Consider the following 18,991-nt stretch of genomic DNA (forward strand, 5'->3'; position numbering starts at 1 on the left):
CAACAAATGGACCCCCAATAATGTGTGACAGACTATTCAAAGTATAACACATATTGGCGTTAACTATGAGTGAAAATATTGTTGTTTAACTTCAGTGCTTCCATTTTAAGAAATAATTTGAGGATTAAAATTCCAATTTAGATTTGAACATTAATTTAAGTTATTTTAAGAATTTGAGAATTTGTTTCTGGGTATTTTAAAAATTGAGTTTCATTGGAGATTCTTGTTTAGGAGTCGAGGACATTATCCAAAAGAGTTAGAATATTAGGAAAAGAATTTATTTCTGTCCAAACAAAGATAATGAGAGAAATTTAAGGATGACATAGTGAAGCATAGAATACTAAAGACTGATAAGATTCACAAAAGGACATAATGATGATTCAATTACACTTCGTGTCTTTAAGGTGAAGATAATAATTAAGGTGCAATTAAATTTTGCTTCTTATTAAATTAAAAGAGTTCAAAAGCCTAAAGATGGTACAATTATGCTTCATATTTTTATGGCAAAGAAAAAAAGGACGGTGTAATTAAGCTTTGTATTCAATTGCTAAAAAGAGTTTGAAAGCCTAAAGATGTTACAATTATGCTTCGTGTCCTTAAGGCAAAGAGAATAAAGACAGTAAAATTAAATTTTTATATCTTATCAAATGAAAAGAATTTGAAAACCCAAAAAACAGTGCGATTACAATTCATTTTTTTAGGGTAAAAAAATGTAAGGATGGTAAAATTAAGTTTCATGTTCTTAAGGAAAAGATAATAATGATAGTAGAATTAAGCTTCATGTCCTATCGACGGAAAGAAATTTGAAAGTCTAAAGATGGTGTAATAGCACTTCATGTCTTCGAGGCAAGAAATTTGAGGATTTTGCATTCAAGCAATGTGTCCTATAGAACAAATAGACTTTAAAAGTCTAGTGAAGGTGTTGTTAAGCTTCGTGTCTTCAAGAAAAAAAAGTCTAAGGACGGTGCAATTAAGCTTCGTGTCTTACTAACAAGAAAGTAGTTTGAAAATCTAAAGACTGTGTAGTTACACTTCGTGTCTTTAAGACAAAAAAGTCTTAGGGATGATACAATTAAGATTCATGTCCTACAGGCTGGAAAGAAGTTTGAAAGCCTAAAGATGGTGCAGTTACCCTTCATGTCTCAAGATGAGAAATCTGAGGATGTTACATTTAAGCTTCATGTCCTATATACCAAAAAAAGTTCAAAAGTTTCAAGACAGTGATGCTAATCTTTGTGTCTTTAAGATTAAAAGTCCAAGGATGGGGGGGATTAAAATTCAAGTCTCAAGTGTTAGAGAGATTCAATTTCATTCTCCTAAACATATAAGGCTGAAAAATCACACATACTCACATTCAACTAAAGAGGTTAACGAATTAATTAGATCAAGATAGAACACCAAATGAATTTACATTCAAATTGAGAGCTAATCAAGAGAGAATTCATTCATTAATTGGTTATTTATTTGTTTAATTGATTGATTTGGAAGTTACTTGAACACTTTAGGTGAAGCACATCTGGATTCATATTCAACTTAAAAGAAGAAAAAGATGATTTGATTAAGATAGAAAGCACATGTGAACTCACATCCATTCGAGAGACAATAAAAATGATACTCATTATTTCCTTAATTTTTTTAAAGGCTTGTTTGATTATTTAATAGTTTGAAGATTTACTTAAAGACTGTTTGATAATTTGAAGGCTTGTTTAAAGATTGTTTCAACGTTTATTTTATTGTCTAAAATTTATTTTGTTGTTTGAAGTTTGTTTCAAAATGTTTCATCTAAAAGTTTATTTTGAAGTTCTTATTTTGATGAGTTTTTCTGCTCCTGAGATAATTGATGATTTTTCCCATACCTAAGACAATTGACGAGTTTGGTTTGAAAGGTTCTTTTGAGAATTGTTTGAAGGATTTTGTTTGAAATGTTTATTTTTGATTGAAAAGTTTGACTTCAATTTTTGAAAGGTTTAATTTTTTTTTTTAATTTGAAAGTTTGATTTTATTTGTTTTAAAAGGTTTTTCATGCTTTCCTAGTTGTATTAGATATAGGACACCATAGAGGAAATCACCTTGCCCAATAACAACCAGAACAGTCTAAGGACAAAGTATGAACTATTGAAAAGTTAGAAAGTTTTAATTTTTTTTTAAAGTTCTAACCAAGTGTTTATTCCAAAGGTTCAAATTTAGATTATTTTCAATTTGATTGTAATAAAGATGATGTTTGAGTTTTTGAAGTTTAATTGAGTTTAATTTCGTTCAAGTTTGATCTTAAATTCAAAATATTATGAATTAAAGTTTTCTTTAGAAATTTATAGACCTAGTGATTGTTAGACTCCCATTGAGGTAAGTAATTTCTGTGAAATGAAATATCATCTTGCAAGTTGAGGACCCAAAAGAAAATCTTCAAGATTTTCCTTCACAAATGGACTCAGTGTTAATTATATAAAAACAATGAGTAGTATTTTTATTTTATATTTGATAAGATTGAAGTTAAGTACTATTGCTTCTCAAATTTTTGGTTTTTCATCATTCCAAGCATTTGAGAGATTGTTTAAAATTTGTAAAGATTGGAGTGCAAAAGATTGGTCTCATTTTTAAGAAAAAGAGTAATCAACACTAGTGACATTATTGAAGCATTATTCAAACCTTTCAGAGAAGCATCTCGAGGATTTAGGTCGTGACACACTGATACATGAAAATCAAAATTTTTATCGTCCAAAATGTATAATCCTATAGTTAAAAAATTTGTTAAGGATTTAGTATACAATATATACTTCTCATTATTTGGCATCAAATAACCCGTCCTATAATGAGAATATTGTGTTTAACCTCTAAGCATATATATTAATGAGCTTACTTCGTATTATGATATATCAGGTTGTATTTTGAATTTATGGACTCTCATTTTTGGGGCAATCCTGACATGTAATTGGAACTTTTATGACAAACTTCAATTAACCCAAATTTGAAAGAGGTTATACTAAACACTTATTTTTTTAATTAAATAAAAATTAAGTATTATTTTTAATGTCACCACTAAAATATTTAAATATAACCATTAATAATAAAAAGTAAGTGCTCTATTTTTAAATTTTGTATTGTTGGTCAATAATGATATATTAAATACAAATAACTTTTTGACTTCATAATGAGGACAGCCCTGTCTGCACCGTCCCTGCCAATGGGCTATGTAACGGATATAAAAAATCAAATACGGCGATGATTTCTGGTTTCGTTTGACGTCGCCCAAAAAAAGCTACTTATAGATATAGATGCCCGACCTCTCGACATCACGGGGAGCGAAAGGGAAGCGGGAGAGAGAAGCCAGGCTAGGGTTTTAGGCCCTGCCATCATCCGATCGGCCATTTTTATATTTCTCTAGGGTTTCATTTTGAAGAACAACAGGTCGTTGTCCTAAAAGCCAAGAGAAACAGAAAGACGAGGTAATGTTCGAAAGCGATCCGTAATCACATGTAAGCGTTGGGTTTTCAATCTGGGGCGTCAGGGTTTCGTTTGGCAATGGCTAGAACTGTAAGAAATGGGCTCTTTTGAAGCTCATGTTTCTTTTTGTATTTTGTTTTAGTGGAAAGAAGATTGGTATAAGAAAGGAGAGGAGATGGAATACGCGAGTATAGGGGGTATCAATATGAAGGCGATGTGTGGACGTCAAGCGAATGTGATCTCCATGGATGGAAGCCATTACAGCATCAACGGCGTACTTCCGGCGCTTGGGTCTAGGGGAAACCGCAGAGTAAAGCTCAGGCGCTTCATTATATCGCCTTATGACAAAAGATACCGGTATTTGTTCTCTTCTTCTTTTTTGTTTTTGGAATGATCAAACCTTCCCAAAGAACTTATTTGAGATTAAAGAATATGAATTTCCATAACTCGATTGGAGTTGATGACAAAAGGGTGCTTTCTGTAACCATTAATTTCTGTTAGTAATATAAAAGCAATTGTTGTTGTGTTCTACCATCATCATAATTAGCCTTATGCTAGATACACATTAATATCAAATTTTTATTACTTTTGCAGGGCTTGGGAGACTTTTCTGATTATTTTGGTGGTCTATACTGCTTGGGTTTCTCCATTTGAGTTTGGTTTCCTCACAAAGACAGTAGGAACCCTGTCTATTGTTGATAACATCGTTAATGGATTCTTTGCGATCGATATTATCTTGACTTTCTTTGTAGCCTACCTTGAAAAAACAACCTATCTTCTTGTTGACAATCCCGGTAAGATTGCGCGTAAGTACTTGATCAGCTGGTTTATTCTGGATGTTATTTCCACCATCCCATCAGAAATCGCTCGAAAGATACTTCCAGAGAAGCTCCAGTCCTATGGGTTCTTTAACATGCTTCGGCTTTGGCGACTAAGAAGAGTCAGTTCATTGTTTGCTCGGTATGATTTCTTATTTTTCTGTTCTCTCAATCATTCTGCTTATGTTATAGCATGGTTGGTTTTGATTGATTCATCAGTAATCCTGTCAGATTCTTTCTATTTTTGATTCTGGTTCCCCTGGCATAATATTCGAGAAGTTTGGCTAGTATCTGCAAAATCTTCTCTCTTCTATTTAGCCATGGAAACATGCTGGGAAATTACTTAATAGTAGTGCATGCGTTTTGACTTGGCGAATGGTTTCTACCCGAGGGAAATATAATGGAAAATTCTTACGCTTTGATTTAAAATAAACTCTTTGTTTTTGTCACCCGCTAAATTATGTGTTCTTCTATTCAAAATTTCAGCTTGGAGAAAGACAGGCACTTCAACTACTTCTGGGTCCGCTGTATAAAGCTCATTTGTGTGAGTTATTAAGGATATATCTATTCTAATGCTTTGTTATGTTTATTCACTAATCTCACATTTAATATATTTGATTCATAGGTCACCCTTTTTGCTGTCCATTGTGCTGGATGCTTCTATTATCTTCTTGCAGCCAGGTATCCGTACCCTAGACTTACTTGGATTGGTGCTACCATGCCAGATTTTCATGAAAAAAGCCTGTGGATCCGGTATGTTACATCAATGTATTGGTCAATCACTACTCTTACAACTGTGGGATATGGAGACCTGCATGCTCAAAACACTAGGGAGATGGTCTTTGATATCATATATATGCTTTTCAATCTGGGCCTAACAGCATATCTAATTGGAAATATGACTAATTTGGTTGTTCATGGAACCAGCAGAACTAGAAAGTTTGTGAGTTATCTTAGCTTATTTTCATGTTGACTGAGTTGATTTGACATTTTATTTGTATTTACTTTTTGACGAACTTCAAATACTCTAGAGGGACACAATTCAAGCCGCTTCGGGGTTTGCACAGAGAAACCAGCTTCCACTGCGTCTTCAAGAGCAAATGGTTGCACACCTTTGTCTGAAGTATAGGACAGATTCAGAGGGGCTTCAACAACAGGAGACCCTTGATGCGCTTCCAAAAGCAATCCGATCCAGCATATCTCATTATCTTTTCTATAATCTAGTTCAGAAGGTCTATCTATTCCAAGGGGTTTCTAACGATTTGCTTTTCCAATTGGTAATTTCTTCATTATGATTTTAAGACTCTTATCATATCAGTTACGGTTCCTCAAGCGTTCTGTTTTGTAATCATGCTTGTTTAAGGTGTCAGAAATGAAAGCTGAATATTTTCCCCCAAGGGAGGATGTGATCCTACAGAATGAAGCACCATCTGATTTTTACATACTGGTTATGGGCAGTGTTGTAAGCTTCCTGCACTGAAAATTTTTAATTCAAACACTTTTTTATATCTCCTTTATGTGTCTAATCTCAGTATGATTGAGACATTGATCATCTTTGCAGGACCTGATAGATCACAAAGGTGGAATTGAGCAGGCAATTATCAGCTAATTTGAAAATTTTGACAGATACTCATAATTTTTATACTATAAATGATCACAATGATTTAGAATACTCTTACAAAATTTCATATTTACAGGTTGTTGGAGAGGCAAAGACGGGCGAGCTTTTTGGAGAGATTGGAGTACTTTGTTACAGGCCTCAGTTATTTACAGTTCGAACCAAAAAACTGTGTCAGTTGTTGCGGTTGAACCGCACTTCATTCCTTAGTATTGTGCAGGCAAATGTTGGAGACGGGACCATAATAATGAACAATCTTCTTCAGGTTAGCCTTTGTACTGGATTATTGATATGAATTACTGCAAAAAAAAAGTTATATTCTAATTATATTCTTATGTAGTAGAGAACCTGAGATCATTTGCCAGGATAGTTTATACCCTGATTGACTGCTATCTGCTTTTCATTTGGGTTTACAGCACTTGAAAGAGCAGAAGGACCCCATCATGGAGGGAGTTTTGAGAGAGACTGAGAACACATTAGCTCGGGGAAGAATGGACTTGCCCCTTTCTCTTTGTTTTGCTGTCATCAGAGGAGATGATCTGTTGTTGCATCAGCTTCTTAAGCGTGGTTTAGATCCAAGTGAATCTGATAGCAACAGCCACACAGCTTTGGTTTTACTCTATAAATCTTTGCAATGATTTCAATTCATTTTTTTATCCTTGTAAATAATAAACTTCAGTTAAATAGCATAATTGATTTGACACAGCATCTGGCAGCTTCAAAAGGAAGTGAGAATTGCGTACTTCTCTTGCTAGACTATGGTGCAGATCCCAACTGTCGAGGTATGCTGTAACAATATTGAATTCAAAACACTGCAAACCATTCTACTCTAGCCTTTATATTAAACCAATACAGATTATTTGTTTGCTTCATGTGTGGTTTAAGGCCTACGGGAATCAGCTTCATGTAGTTTATAGTTCTGACATCTTTCTTCCTTTTTACCTTGTGCTGAAATCTTAATCTCTGTTGCAGTGTTGGTTGTCCCGTTTTCTATACCACATTAGTCTGACCTGAAAAATTTTGAATTTGGTGTGCTTGGTTTTAGATTAAATTGAATTGAAATTTAGACCATGTCAAACCATATGGACTCAGCTTTGGGCAGGAAGATTACATATCTGTATAGGAAGATTTCATCTCTGTATTGACCATATTAGCTCACATGTTCTTACTTACATATTAACAAAGACAGATAAACCAACACAACTGAAAATAAGTATGATTTGCTTAGATTAGTGTTTAAGGCGATGCTTTTTATCAGAATAAGTGTGTGGATGTTTATCAAATTTGTCAAACTTTGTCCAATTCGGTTTCTTAGCATTGATTCCTATCGAGCAAATTAGAATATAAAATATGTGTTCCATTGAAAGTGGTCAATGAATCATCACAAATCGATCTGTCTGTCCCTTAAATAAGGATTTTTTTTTTAAAAAAAATTCTATCATCAACATTGTATATAATCTCATTGTCTTGATTAGCCTCATAAGCAAGCTTTATAGAATTATCAAGTAGAGGATTGAATGTAGATTCATAAGTAACCAGATTTGTTTTAGAATTTTATGGAATTTCCAATTTGTAAGCATTAGTTTCAGTGTATTGCATATTTTTAACTAATCTTGTTTTCCTCCTTAATGGCTGTTTATGAAAGTCTTTATGGATTAAAACGTAGGATGATCTTATGACCAAGTTTAAATTTTACATTTTTCTTGTTCAAGTTTTCTATGAATTTCCTCCCAATCATCAGGCAAGTCAAGCATTTAACTAGTATGATATCTAGTACATAATGAAATGCTTAAATTTTAATATGCAAGCTAAATAATGCTAATGAGGACTTATAACTAATGGAATGCTAATACTACTGCTAGTAAATAAATCACACAATTATGCTATCTTGTATGGACAGATTTCTTTAAAAAAAATTAATTCAAGTTATTTAAATATGATTCTTGATGAACTATGCACCTTTAGAATTTATGAGTTAAGGCGTCTTTTAAATTCAAGATTCTTCTAAAGATTTTATTGTTAACAAAATTTTTAAAATGCTGACATCTGTGAGCTTGTATGTCATTAAACCATAAACCAAAAGTAAAGCTGGCATTAATCTAGGCATTCATCATTCGATCAATATCAATATAGAGTTCATTGGAAGCAGTCATTTCAAATTGTTCATTTTATTTATTTAGGAATGACTGTTGTTCTCTACATTAAGGTTTAGGTTCAATCTGCATCAGCAATTCTGATCACAACTTTCCCTCATGCTTATTTTGCTTTCAATCTCCAATTCTAGCCTTTGACCAGGTATTAGGGGCTGGTAACCATCTGATCGAGCCGAGTTGGGGTAGGCTCAAAATTGGCTCGAAAAAAATTCATCGCAAAATTCTGGCTCGTAGCTTGGTGCGTTTATTTCTATCCGATCTTGATCCGAGCCAAAATTCTAATTAATTTTCAAGTGCGTTAACGATCTTTGATCTAAATTCGTTAAATCCAGCCCTAACATCACTAGGACTGTTAACGATCCGATTTCAAGCCGAGCTGGGGTCTGCTTAAAAAAAAAATCGATCCAAAATTTTGGCTCGTAGCTTGGCTCGATTATTTCGATCTGATCTCGATTTGATCGAAAATTCGATTGAATTTTCGAGTGATTAATAATTTTCGAGCTATATTCACAGCCGTACCAGGTATAAATTCCTGTTCATATACATAATCTATAATAAATATATATCCAGACTCAGCATGAGATAAATTTTGATTGTAACTACAATTCATCTTATCATTAAAGAGAATGATCCTGAATTATAGAATGTTTTGCAAAGTCAGATTCATGTAGATATGATCACTTCAAGACAATTGCTTGACTGTGCTTCGGGAGAAGAAAGTTGAGGGAAAAGAAGTTTGAAAGATTGTCCTAAATGAAATGTTTTTGTTAAGTGTTAGCTATGTAATAATAACAATAAATACATTAGCCAAATTTTAAGAATGGTTGGCTAATAGAAAAAATCAGCTAAAATCGGCTTAAATCAGCTATTAGCTTAATTTATAATGCAATTAATATTGCTAAGGAGTTCATAGCCTTGAACATAACAGATGCGTTCGACTAAAAGGAGATATTGGAAATTATTAGTGAGAAGTTAGGGCTTCATCTTCATTGTTATTTGCATGTAGCAGAATATTGCCTTAATCCATAGCTTTAATACACTAAAATTAAATCATTCCATCTTGAGATCAAAATAGGTTTATATCATTATATAGATAGATTGATAGTAGACTCAACTAAGAAAGCTAAGATTGATATGCAACTTGTACCGTTCAAAAAATAAGAAATGATTCTGTGGGCTACAACAAGCGAAAGGTACAGTTGCAAAACATTCTTTAGGTAAATTTTTATATGGTATGTTGAAAGAGGTAATGATTCTCCCAATTTAATTATGATTATTATCTAATTTAGTTAAATGTAAAACTTAATTTTGTAATGGCACTCCATCTATAACAATTTATTGTTAACATGTTAAGACTTTTATGCTCATTATTTTATTGTGAGAGAAATTGAAATACCTACAAAACGGAGAAATCATTTGAGTATCTTAAGGATGAACTTCTTGACTTATATAATTTATAACAAAGACCAAGTGATATTGATTAAAAAAAGTAACTTTTAACGGATGACAAAGACCTTTAATTTGTATTAACGTGCTATCTAATATTGAATCATTTATGAATGATCACAACGAAGCAAAATCATCTGATTTGGAACAAAAAGATTTTAATATTGAATTTTTTTTAATGGGGATAGAAGTAAGGCCAATAAATTTAATGTAAGCTCGCAAGAATTAAGCAGAAGAAATATCCATGAAAAATTATATAATTGAAGTTTTAACCATCAATGTAATTATTGTTTTACTAATTTAATTGATATTTTTATTAATTATTATTGATCAAGGAAAATGAAGCTGATTAAAATTGAAGTTGAGGACTAGGAATGGGAGAACATGAACACAACTAAGGATGAGTTAGGGGAGAAAGTAATTTATTTTACTTGTGATTCTAACGAAGTTCCATTGACTGATGATAATAATGAAAACTTTTAAATTTAGAAATTATAATATATGGCTTATTATGAGTTTACTTTGGTGGAGGGCAGTAGGAGTGTGAGGAGTTTAATTGTGCTGAATTTATTTTGATTTATTATGTTTTTATAATTTATTTTGATATTTTATATTATTTTAATGATTGTATAACAATTATTACTAATTCACAATTAGATATTAAGATATCAATTTATTATTTCTTATTATGTTAGGATATTAATTTGCTATTTTTAAAGGTGATAATAGATTAGTATGTTAATATACTACTTATTATTTTATACTTCAAAGTTAGTGCAATACTTTGTACAGTTTATTGTTTTTTAGATTAATGTCTCGAAGCTTTACCTTAGAAAAGACACCTCAATAAAAACTTTGAATGCAATTAAACTCAATTGAATGGGCCAGTCCAAACCTTCTCCATCCTAGTCATCTGCTCTATTATATCCCATCAATATGCATGTTTTTATGGATTGAATATACAGTCAATATAATGCAAAATAGATGCACAAAATGTATTGGAAAAGAAGGTCGAGGTGAGCTCCACCTCAGTGATCACCTGATAATTTTATATATTCTTAATCATTTGCATTAACCTTAACTATTAGAAACTTTTTTAGATTTATCTTTCATTCCCAGCATAAAAATCCTTCCTGATCTATCTATACTTTTCTATGGAAAATGCATTACTTCTGAACTGAATGACTAAAAGTTTCATTGATAGAATTGAAATCCAATTGTGTAGCAAAACTAATTTAATTTGGCGGTACTTTCAGCCAATAACTAAATATAATATAAAAAGTCAATTATTAATTTTGTCTGATGCTTGAGGAATGATTGGAAGGAAAGGTATTCGCATTTGTAAAACATTTTTTTTTTCAACTATTGAAGCTTTTTGAATGAGTTTGATCCCATTTCAGAGCCTTGTTATAAGAAATCACCTCGATCAATGTGATATGTAGGCCACAATACCTTTATAATCTCTTAGATGAGTGTTTCTACTAAGGTGTGACTAGGTGCGCTTTTATCCTTTAAGCCACCAACTAGTAATGTACGTGTCTTGCCTTGATTTAATAGATAGGTGTTGATTCCTCCAACGATGATGATGAATTTGCTTTTGATGATAATAGTTTTATATGAGATGAAGTGGGAATCAAAGGAGTATCGAAGTTGTGGTTGATTCAATGGTGATCAAATCCACTATTAACCCAAAAGCAAGCCCACGAGTGCAGAAAAATTACTGGATATTTTTATGCAAACATACTCTTAATTATTTGATATGGTATTAAGCATAATACTTCACACCTCAACAATCTCTAGTTTTCTTGAGTGCTCTTTGCGTTGCCCATATCTAGCTCCTCTACAATCTTTTTTTTTTTAGTGCTATTTGCATTGCTCTTAATTCTCCCCTAAAAAATCATTTAAACAGTATCATGCATCAGGAAACCCCACTTCGCCATGTGGATCTATTGTGGAATTTACCTGTTCCTGAATTTTTTTCAATCATAGCAAAAATTAGACCAATGAGAGCTACAATTCACATTTACCATTTGAACTAAAACGAATCATTGATTCTAAGACTGATTAGAATGTGTGGATTATATGAGCACCAATGTTGGACTTTATACCGCAATTGTCAACCTTATTTTCATTCTTATATTCAAATTAATAGCTTATGTTTATAGGTGAGGGCTAATTAGTTTTTATTTTAACATCAATGTAATTTTCTACCATCCAACATAGGAGTACTTCGAATATTCTCACATTTCTTAAATGATAGTAATGAAACTTATATTATCTGTAAGCTATAATTCTTATAACCTAACTGGTTTAGTTGTCCTCATCTAAGTCAACTATTAAGAAAAAAAATTATAATTTAACTAGTTTAGTAAAAAAAATTATAATTTAACTAGTTTAGTTTAGTTGCATTTGAGATAATTATTATAACTTAACTAGTTTAGTTGTCCTTATCTGAGTAAACTATGTATTAAAAAATTTGAACTTAAATGCAATAGAATTTAAAGATTTATCATTTTGATAAAAAACTTATGTGATAGATTATTGCATAAACTCTTCAAAAGTATTTTTATATAATATCAACAATTTATAGCAAGTATGCGATACGACCCACAACGAAATACAACAAATAAATAACGGATAAAATGCAACAGAGATGCGAGAGAACTCAAATAACGGCTGATTTTACTATATCAAGGAAAGCAAACAAGTTACAATCTTGATCTATTGTTCGAGGGTGGATTGTTTCTTCACAAACCCTAGATACCGCTAGGAACATCGAGAGAAAAGAAAAATTGTAGCAAATCAAAATATAAAACAAACCCCAGCCAATTAGCTTTCATAAATATTCTCCAAGGCTCATTTTCTAACTTTACCCCAAAATTGATTTTCCTATTGTACATGATTAGCCCCATTCGATGCTGAAATCATGTTCGGCCTCTCCCTCCCATGCATCCTGCCTCTCTCGGTTTGCCCATCTTGTTTGGCCAAGCCACCAGCTGGTCTAGTCGGGTCAGATCGGTCTAGACCAATTGTTGGACCGGCTTGTCATCTGCTACAAAAGTTATCCCATCCGCAGGAGCAGCTGCATGCGTATTAACACTCCCCTTCAATGTAAGAACTTTGTTCTCTAGATGGAAGGATGGAAACTATTTTTGGATCTTCATAATGCCACACGTTGCTTCATAATCTGACAGATCTTTTCACTTAATCGGTATCTCTTTTGCTCCCACCCCTCCTTGGTGAACTCCTTCTACCACTAGAGGTTCCAAAATCACCTCCATGTTATTTGTTAACGTCGAAGGTAGTGAAGAGTGTATTTGATCTTCCAATAACACGCCTCAATTGCGAATCATGAAAGACTGGATGTTGTGTTGATGAGGGTGGTAACATCAAACGGGGAGCTATAGCCTCAATGCGTGTCGTAATATCGTGCAGAACATTTCCTTCGCCTGACCAATGTCTTATGTCGATAGGGCCTCAGCTTCAAGTAAATCATGTCCCCTTCGTCAAATTATATTTTTCTCATATGTCCAACCGCTTTCCTTTTCATGATTTGTTGATCTTTTAATAGATGCCCCTTGAGCTTTGCCAGTATTTTGTTCCTCTATTTTAAGCATCAGTTAACACTAGATACCGGCGTAATGCTATGCCCATAATGTATCAAGTGAGGTGAATACCGTTTATACATAAGCATGAAAGGGGTTGTTTGTTCCGCAACATGATATGAAGTATTATACCAATATAAACAATTCACCTGGCCCAAAACTTCGGCATATCCGATACAAAATAACATGTATGTCTTCACACTCTTGTAGAACATCTCTGTTTGACCATCAGTTTGGGGATGATTTGTTGTGTTTCTCTTAAGTCTGTTCTTTGTAACTTGAACAACTCCTTCAGAATTGGCTGAGGAACACATTGTCCCTGTCAAATACAATAGATTCTATCGTTCCGTGCAAATGGAGCACTTCCCATTTGAACGCCATTGCGACCGGGACCACAATGTAGGGGTGTCATAATGGAATGAAATGTGCTTACTTGCTCAGACGATCCACTACCACCAAGATCACAGTAAACCCTTTTGATTGTAGCAACCCTTCTATAAAATTCATCGTCACTTTTTTCCAAACAATTTAAGGTAAAGCTAAGGGTTGTAGCAAGCCTTCTGGCATCATAGTCAAGTGCTTGTGTTGTTGGCACGCATCACACCGTGCCACCATGTCCTCTATGTGTTTGTGCATCCCCACCCAATAAAGCTTTGCCGATAGACAAATGTATGCCTTTTGTATCCCCGAGTGTCTCTCAATTGCATCGTCGTGAAACTCTTGCAATAGTTTGGAGATGTCTCCAATGATCTCGACAATACGAATTGCCCCCAATAGAGTAGTTGTTACCTCTCAATGCTAATCTTGGATGACTGTTCATATCCTCTAGCAAATTTGCTCTTATGTTTCTCAACCCTTCACTCTGCTCGTTTTCCCTTTCCGGGGCTTTCCAATCTAAGACCAAGGGTATTGATAAGGCTTTTAGCTGGGACCACCATTCTTGACAGTCCATCTGTGGCTTTATTTTTCAATCATAATCGGTACTGAATCTTTAAATCATATCTCAGTAACTTGGATAGCCATCTCTGATGCTCGTCATTCACTATTCTCTGTTTCAATAGATACTCTAAGCTCCTTTGATCTGTACTGACTAGAAAGTGTCGTCCCAGTAGGTACAACTGCCACTTTTGAATGGCCAAGTATCGACTCCCGCTTGTACGCTGACTTGAGTCTTGCCCCTAGTTGTGAGCACCTTGCTGAAGTAGTCAATCTGCCACTAGTTCTACATGAGAATTGCTCAGAATCCATATCTTGACGCATCTGTTTCTGCCACAAATGATCAACTGCAATTTGAAGTGCTAATATCGGAAAATTGGTCATGACTATTCAGATATTTGAAGGCTTGTGTTGTTGCTTTCACCCACATGAAACTATTTTTCTTCAACTGCTCAGTTAGCGACCATACTGTCATTTTACGCCCCCTCACAAATTTTTAATAGTATCCCGTGAGACCTAGGAACCCCCTTCTCAACTCCTTCAAACTCTTTGGTCAAGGCCAGTCCAACATAGCTTGGCTCTTGGTTTGCTCCTGTGTTACTTTCCCACCCTATCACCACATGCCCTAGGTACTCCACCCGTAACTGTGCAAAGGAATATTTCTTGAAGTAGGCATATAACTGACGCTCTCTCAATGTCTTCAAGACTATCCTCAGGTGTTTCACGTGCTCTTGCTCTGTACAACTATAGATCAGAATGTCATCGAGGAAGACCGGAGAATTTGTAGGACCAAATGACATTACCAAGAACTTGTAATGTCGTTCATGTTTATGAACATTGTCTTGTGCACATTAATTGGATTCATTTTAATCTGGTGTTATCCTGACTTCATATCTATCTTTGAGAAAATGACAGTCCCATAAATCGTATCTAGAAGCTCAAATTAAAGGAATAGGAAACCCATCTAATACAGTTTCTTTGTTCAAAGCTCTATAGTTCACATAAAATTGTCAGCCACCATTTTTTTCTTCACTAATAAGAATGGATTTTGAAATGGGCTTACACTTGGTCTGATATTCCTTACTTCTAGCATTTCTCGGATCAATTTTTCTCTCATTCTTCTGAATCTGATGATACCTGTATGGTCTGACACTGAGAGGAGGGACTCTCCTTTAAGGTAATGGCATGTTTGTGCTCCCTTGAGGGCCCGCTCGGCTACTGAAAGTTGTTAGGAAACTGCTGAACACACTAGGGAAACTCCCTGACTCAAGATCACGGACCTTCTCTATGCTCTGCAACTTCAACAAATAGCCTAACCCTAATACCAATTTGATACAACCTGAAACAAAAAACACCGAACAAACAATAAATAAATTGCAATAGAGATGTGGCTCAATTGAGGGCTGATTTTCTTAATACCAATGAAAGCAAATATGATACAACATTGACTTGCTGTTCGGGAGGTAGGTCATCTCTCCACAAACCCTAGACGCCATTAAAAATACCCAGAGAAAAAAAAAAATTTCAAATAAAAACATAAAACAAATCGTGACCAATCAATTAACCCTCATAAAAACCCCACCTAGGCGTTGAAATCGTGCTCAACCTCTCGGGCATCCCGCCTCTCTCAGGTAGGCCACCTGGCTTGGCCAGGCCATCGATTGGTCTGGCTGGGTCTAGCCGGTCCAGATCGGTCGTCCTTGGACCTGGTTCATCCTCTCTCACGTCGGTTCTTCCATCTACAGGAGCAGGCGCAGGTGTATTACGATGCTTAATTCTTTGTTAGCATCTCAGTTGGTCTTGTGTGAGTGACATTAGTGGTGCCTAGTGCCTTGGACATCGGACAATCATATTGCCATGAGAGCATATGATGCATTTGATATTTCAAATTTATTGAAACATTGCCGTAGCATTAGATAACAAATAACGCCTTATATTCATAAAGAATCCTTGAGTGTTTTTTCCCGCCCGCATCAGATGTACGGTACACTAAACGTTATCATTATGATTCACAATAAAATGATGGAGACCTAAGAATTTGATCATTGCACACAATAAACTGGTGGAGACTTCAGAATTTGATCATTTCACACATAGTAAATTGCAAAGTATGCACACGTCACTTGCATGGTGCAATTACTACAAGGAAACAAAACTACAAATAATTTAATCACAAATTTCAATTATTCAAAATCAAATCTAAAATAGGGAAGACTGATATAACACAACAAGCTTTGGTTTCTCATGACAACGGTAAACTTAGAACTATATTTTAACTATCATATCTATTTTCTTTTTTATCTAGACACTAACATTATGAAATGAAAAGCTTGTTCTAACACCGCGTGATAGCGAAGTACTTTTTTCTGCTGCTCATTTTCTTCTTTTTCTTAGTTTTTTTTTTAATTTTTTTTCTTGTAAGATTTGTTTTGTTATTCCTGTTTTGTTTACTAGAAGCTTTATTTTTTAACGTGAGCAAATTGATATCATATATTAGAATGATGTGCCATTGTTGAAGGTCATTTTGTTTGATGTTTCTCTTGGTTCTTACTGTTGACTGTGAGAGGGTGAATTAGGATTCTAGGGAGATAAATAACGAAGTTAATGTGTGCCGCGGATATCATAAGCTGTAAGGAAATAAAAGAAAGGGTGGAGAATCTAATGCGAGGATATGAACATATCAAAATGCTTATTGAAACTTTTGCTTGCAGAATGTGGCTAAAAAATAGAGAACATGTATCAGCATGATTTATTTGACAAAGTAAAAAAAGCCTTTTCCTTTTTGGCAGGCCACATTTATTCTGGGCTAGGTTAAGATCACCTTTTTTTTTATTGTTACTTTATTTTTATTTATTTAATTTATGTTTTGACATGAAATATATTAAGTTTAGCCTCTTAACAATATGTTTTATGCTTATCCATGCAATGTTGGCAGTGATGTCTATTTGGCTCGTGACCGTTGGCGGTGGTGGCGGTTGCTGCTAGTAGTATTAAAATATTTATTTAAATTTTTTTTTAAATATCTAAACTTTATTTTGAGTTTTTAATTTAACTTGCTTTGCTTTTTGAAGTAAAATCAAAACGCAGTTAAAATTAAATTAGACTCTTTTGAAGAATAAAACTAGAAAAAACATGATGGTTAACTGGCCCTAATCATGTAAACGTTAGAGCTAAATGATAAAACCGGTTCTGTTTTCCCTTATAATGAGGACTCTCTTTCCATTCCCAAGAAATAATTCAGCATTACTCCGGCAATACAAATAACCTTACAATATGCAATAACATGCACAGATTCATTAGGAAGTGTTCCTTTATGGGAAGCAGTTCTCGGCAAGCATGAAGCTGTAATAAGGCTGCTGATAGACAATGGCGCGGACCTCTCCTATGGTGACATGGCCCAATATGCTTGCACTGCGGCAGAGCAGAACAGCATAGAACTGCTCAAGGACATTGTCAATTATGGCGGCGATGTAACGCTCCCACGGAGCGACGGGAGCACAGCTCTTCACCTTGCGGTCTGTGAGGGTAACTTGGAGATGGTCAAGTTCTTGCTTCACCAAGGAGCTGATTTTAACAAACAGGACTTGCATGGCTGGAGTCCACTTGGATTAGCCGAGCAGCAAGGCCATCAGGATATTATTTCGCTCTTTCGTACAACCAAATCAAGTGAAAATGAGAGCCAGCAGAAAAAGGACGACAGCCCTTCCTCTGAGTTTAAAACCTCGACAGAAGTTCGAGCTCTTGGAAGATTCAGAAGTGAGACCTCTACGGCTATCCGATCTCTTGGAAGATTCAGGAGTGAGCCGGCGATGGTGCAAGTTTTGCAGGAAGGAAACCACCCGCCATTGGGCGAGGGTGCTTCGAAGAGAGGTCAACAGAAGGGTAATTTAAATAACTTTTCAAACTCGCTCTTTGGTATCATGTCAGCTGCTCAAGCTGATAGGAGTGGCAGTCCTCTTCTTTCATCCAGATCAACTACTCTAAGGGCTGGTTTCGGATATTTTCCCGGCCATCATCAGCAACATATTCAGCAGCACAACCACCACAACCGGTACCACCATGCTCACATCAGGCTAACAATAAGCTGTCCTGAGAGGAGAGATTGTGCGAGCAAGCTCGTGCTTCTCCCAAAATCCATTGAGGAGCTCCTCTCTCTTTGCCACAAAAAATTTGGATTCCAGCCTGCCAAAGTTGTTACAAAGGATGGGGCCGAAATCGATGATGTGCAGATCATCCGTGACGGCGATCATGTCTTTCTAGTGAGTAATTCGTGGAAAGGAAAAAATAGCAGCGTTTCATAGTGTGAGCTATTGTTTCAATGTGATGCTGAAGGAAGGAGTTGGAAGTCTTGTTTTAAGGAGTTCCAGTTCAGTTGCCATCTTAGCAGCTCTTTGTATGTATTTTTGGCTCTGAAAGTTTACTTGAGTAAGCAGGCCGGTTGCGTCTATTTTAAAGATGCCTTTCCAATCTTCGGAAGCAGTATTTTTAATCAAAGCTATTTTTTTTTTCAGCTGTAGTGATGTATGAGAGCTAATCTGGTTTATTGTAGTTAGAAAGTGTTGCATATATGTTCCAAATATAGAGATAATTTTTATTATGTGGAAGTCTGATTGTGTCGGTCCTACAGATTTTCCATTCTCTTGTGCAAGGAGTGGAGTGCGAGTAGGGCTGTCTAAACGGCTCGTTGTTCGCAAACAGCTCGTGTTCGGCTCGTTAATTTCATTCGATACCTTAACGAGCCGAACACGAACTAAGATGTTTGTTCGTGTTCGGCTCGTTTTGGCTCGAAATACTACTCATCAAGTTTCTATATATATATATATATATATATATAAAGTAGTATTTTAAAAAAATCTAATTGACTACAAGACTAAAAAAATTTATAACCAATTAAAACATTGATAAAGAAAATAGAATAAAATTATTAAATTAGATTCAAATGATGTTTTAATATAAATAATAATTTTTAAATCT

General features: G+C 34.7%; 1 protein-coding gene across 1 annotated transcript; it reads left to right on the forward strand.

The window, feature by feature from the left end:
- Positions 1-3,171: 3,171 nt before the first annotated feature.
- On the forward strand, positions 3,172-18,632 carry LOC110029345 (potassium channel AKT1-like). Its single transcript, XM_020731598.1, has 12 exons — positions 3,172-3,443; positions 3,584-3,798; positions 4,036-4,401; positions 4,746-4,803; positions 4,885-5,202; positions 5,291-5,536; positions 5,623-5,721; positions 5,821-5,853; positions 5,957-6,142; positions 6,294-6,488; positions 6,584-6,659; positions 17,309-18,632. The coding sequence occupies exons 2-12, from the start codon at positions 3,617-3,619 to the stop codon at positions 18,316-18,318; spliced, it is 2,769 nt and encodes a 922-aa protein (XP_020587257.1). The 5' UTR covers positions 3,172-3,443; positions 3,584-3,616; the 3' UTR covers positions 18,319-18,632.
- The last annotated feature ends 359 nt before the right edge of the window (positions 18,633-18,991 follow it).

This window comes from Phalaenopsis equestris, unplaced genomic scaffold, assembly GCF_001263595.1.
Source record: "Phalaenopsis equestris unplaced genomic scaffold, ASM126359v1 Scaffold000566, whole genome shotgun sequence".
Classification (NCBI taxonomy): domain Eukaryota; kingdom Viridiplantae; phylum Streptophyta; class Magnoliopsida; order Asparagales; family Orchidaceae; genus Phalaenopsis; species Phalaenopsis equestris.

Coding starts and splice junctions, on each gene's coding strand:
- LOC110029345 (XM_020731598.1), top strand. CDS start 3,617: ATGGAATACGCGAGTATAGGGGGTATCAATATGAAGGCGATGTGTGGA. Junction 4,804..4,884: donor GCTGTATAAAGCTCATTTGT/GTGAGTTATTAA, acceptor TTTGATTCATAG/GTCACCCTTTTTGCTGTCCA. Junction 5,722..5,820: donor TACTGGTTATGGGCAGTGTT/GTAAGCTTCCTG, acceptor TCATCTTTGCAG/GACCTGATAGATCACAAAGG.